Below are 2,185 nucleotides of genomic sequence, written 5' to 3'. Positions count from 1 at the left end.
CATTTCGATAGAACGGAAGAGAAGTTAGGAGAAATTGTGCAGAATCAGGAAACTAATAGATTGGAGCTGATGTTGAAACTATCCAATGTTCAGCAAGACATGAGTCATAACTTCAACACAATGATAACCGGTATGAACGAAGGCTTTGTGAATACTGACAAGCGATTCGATGTTCTTACGCAACAACAAGCTGATCTTGCTACAGGCCATGAAGTACTTGCCTCTACAATGGCTAAATGGAACAGAATGTTAGTGAACAGTTCGCCATGACACTGGCTAACATGACTGATTCTTTTGATAAAACCAATTGGCTGATTGAATATCTCGCAGAAGATCTAGAGAAGAGCAGTGCAGAACTGTCTTCTAAATTGACCGTAGTGCAACAAGATATCAATCGAAACTTCAACCAGATGACGATTGACATGAATGAGGGCTTCGAACATACAGACAAGCGATTCGATGTTCTTGCGCAAAAATCAAGCTGATCTTGCTACAGGCCATGATTCACTCGCATATAGGCTGTTAAAATTGCAGAACAATGTCAGTGAGCAATTCGCGATGACACTGACGAACATAACTGAGTCTTTTGATAAAACAAACGAGCAAATTGGAGATCTCGCCAAGAACCAGGAAAACAGTCGCGTAGAGCTATCATCCAAATTGACCAGCTTGAAGCAAGACATGACTCAAAACTTCAACGTACTGGTGTCCAAAGTAAACGATGGCTTCGACAAGCGAATGTGAGATTTGATCGTCTGACTCAAAAGCAGGACGACCTTGCAGCAAGCCAGAGCTCATTCGCCTCAACACTCACCAAAATGGAATCTAACATGAACGACAAGTTTGTCAAAACCATGACGAACATCAACGATCGTTCCGACAAACTGGAAGCTCAACACAAAACGACCAAAGATCAGTTGGACCGTCTCCTGCAGAATCTGGAGAACCATCGCAATGAATTCTCGTCGACACTGAGCAGAATAGAGCAGAGCACAAACCAGAACTTGGTTGTTCTGATAAACCAATCGCAGCAAATTCTGCCAGCAGCAAGTAAGCTGTTCCAAGCCGGAAGAACCTGCGGTTGTAACATCGTGCAAGAATACACCGAGCAAGACGAACGGTCAGTATCAACTGAAACCCTTCGGTACCGATGAAGTCATGGTGGGATACTGTGAACAGGAAAAGTTCGGCGGAGGTTGGCTTGTGGTTCAGCATCGATTCGATGGTTCTGTGGATTTCCAACGCACCTGGAGCGAGTACAAAAACGGATTTGGATCACTCGGAGGCGAATTCTGGCTTGGTTTGGAGAAGCTGCATCGACTTACCAGCAATAGAAACGTTGAACTGATTGTAGAGCTGAAGGACTACAACAACAACTATGTCTATGCGCGGTACGATGGATTTGAAATTGGAAGTGAACCGCAGAAATATTCACTGGACAGATTGGGAACGTACAGCGGAACTGCTGGCGATTCCATGATATACAACCGGGGCAAAAAGTTCACCACCAAAGATAGCGACAATGATGGAGCCGTAAATCTGAATTGCGCTGTTAGCAGGGCGGGAGCTTGGTGGTTCGATTGGTGTGGAAATGCGTAAGTTGAATCTCGATATAGATTACGTTTAGTTGAAGTATATGGCTTTGTTTCTTTTCAGTGATCTCAACGGAATTTTCGGTGTTAGAGGTGAATGGCGATCTATTTATTGGTATGGCTACAACCAATATGACGGAATGAAGTATACCAGGATGTTGATCCGAGAAGTGTAAACTACTTAGAGTCAATTGGAGACATAGTAAAAGCTGAATAGAATTAAAAAAAATATTTATATTGTTATTATTTTTTATTTAGTTTCAACATCAACTACACAGTTAAACAAGTTTTTGGTTCAAGTGTCAAAATACCGCAATTCACTTAATTTAAGATCAATCTTTTGTCAGTCTATTGCAAGTTTACCAGTTTGTATGGAGATTTATGTGCTTAATTTTCTACAGAAATGAATTTGCATATCCTAAAGAGAATACCAATCAACGAAGTTTGTAATGATTTCGTGATTAAAAAGGTACTTTTTTATGATTTGGAAAAGTTAGAGCGGTAATGATTAACGGGTACCGTAAAACAGGGTAACTTTGATAGTTTTTTCGAAGAAAACTTGAAAATGTATGCATGCTGTTTCAAAGAAGTAT

General features: G+C 41.0%; 1 protein-coding gene across 1 annotated transcript; it reads left to right on the top strand.

Annotated features, from left to right (window-relative positions):
- The first annotated feature begins 818 nt into the window (after positions 1–818).
- On the top strand, positions 819–1,827 carry LOC110678182 (angiopoietin-related protein 1-like). The gene is made up of 3 exons (XM_021850805.1): positions 819–964; positions 1,032–1,595; positions 1,657–1,827. Exons 1-3 carry the CDS (start codon positions 819–821, stop codon positions 1,766–1,768), a joined length of 822 nt encoding a protein of 273 aa, XP_021706497.1. The 3' UTR covers positions 1,769–1,827.
- The last annotated feature ends 358 nt before the right edge of the window (positions 1,828–2,185 follow it).

The sequence above is a fragment of the Aedes aegypti genome, chromosome 3 (assembly GCF_002204515.2).
Source record: "Aedes aegypti strain LVP_AGWG chromosome 3, AaegL5.0 Primary Assembly, whole genome shotgun sequence".
NCBI classification, from domain to species: Eukaryota; Metazoa; Arthropoda; class Insecta; order Diptera; family Culicidae; genus Aedes; species Aedes aegypti.
This window is presented reverse-complemented; position numbering and strand designations above follow the sequence as displayed.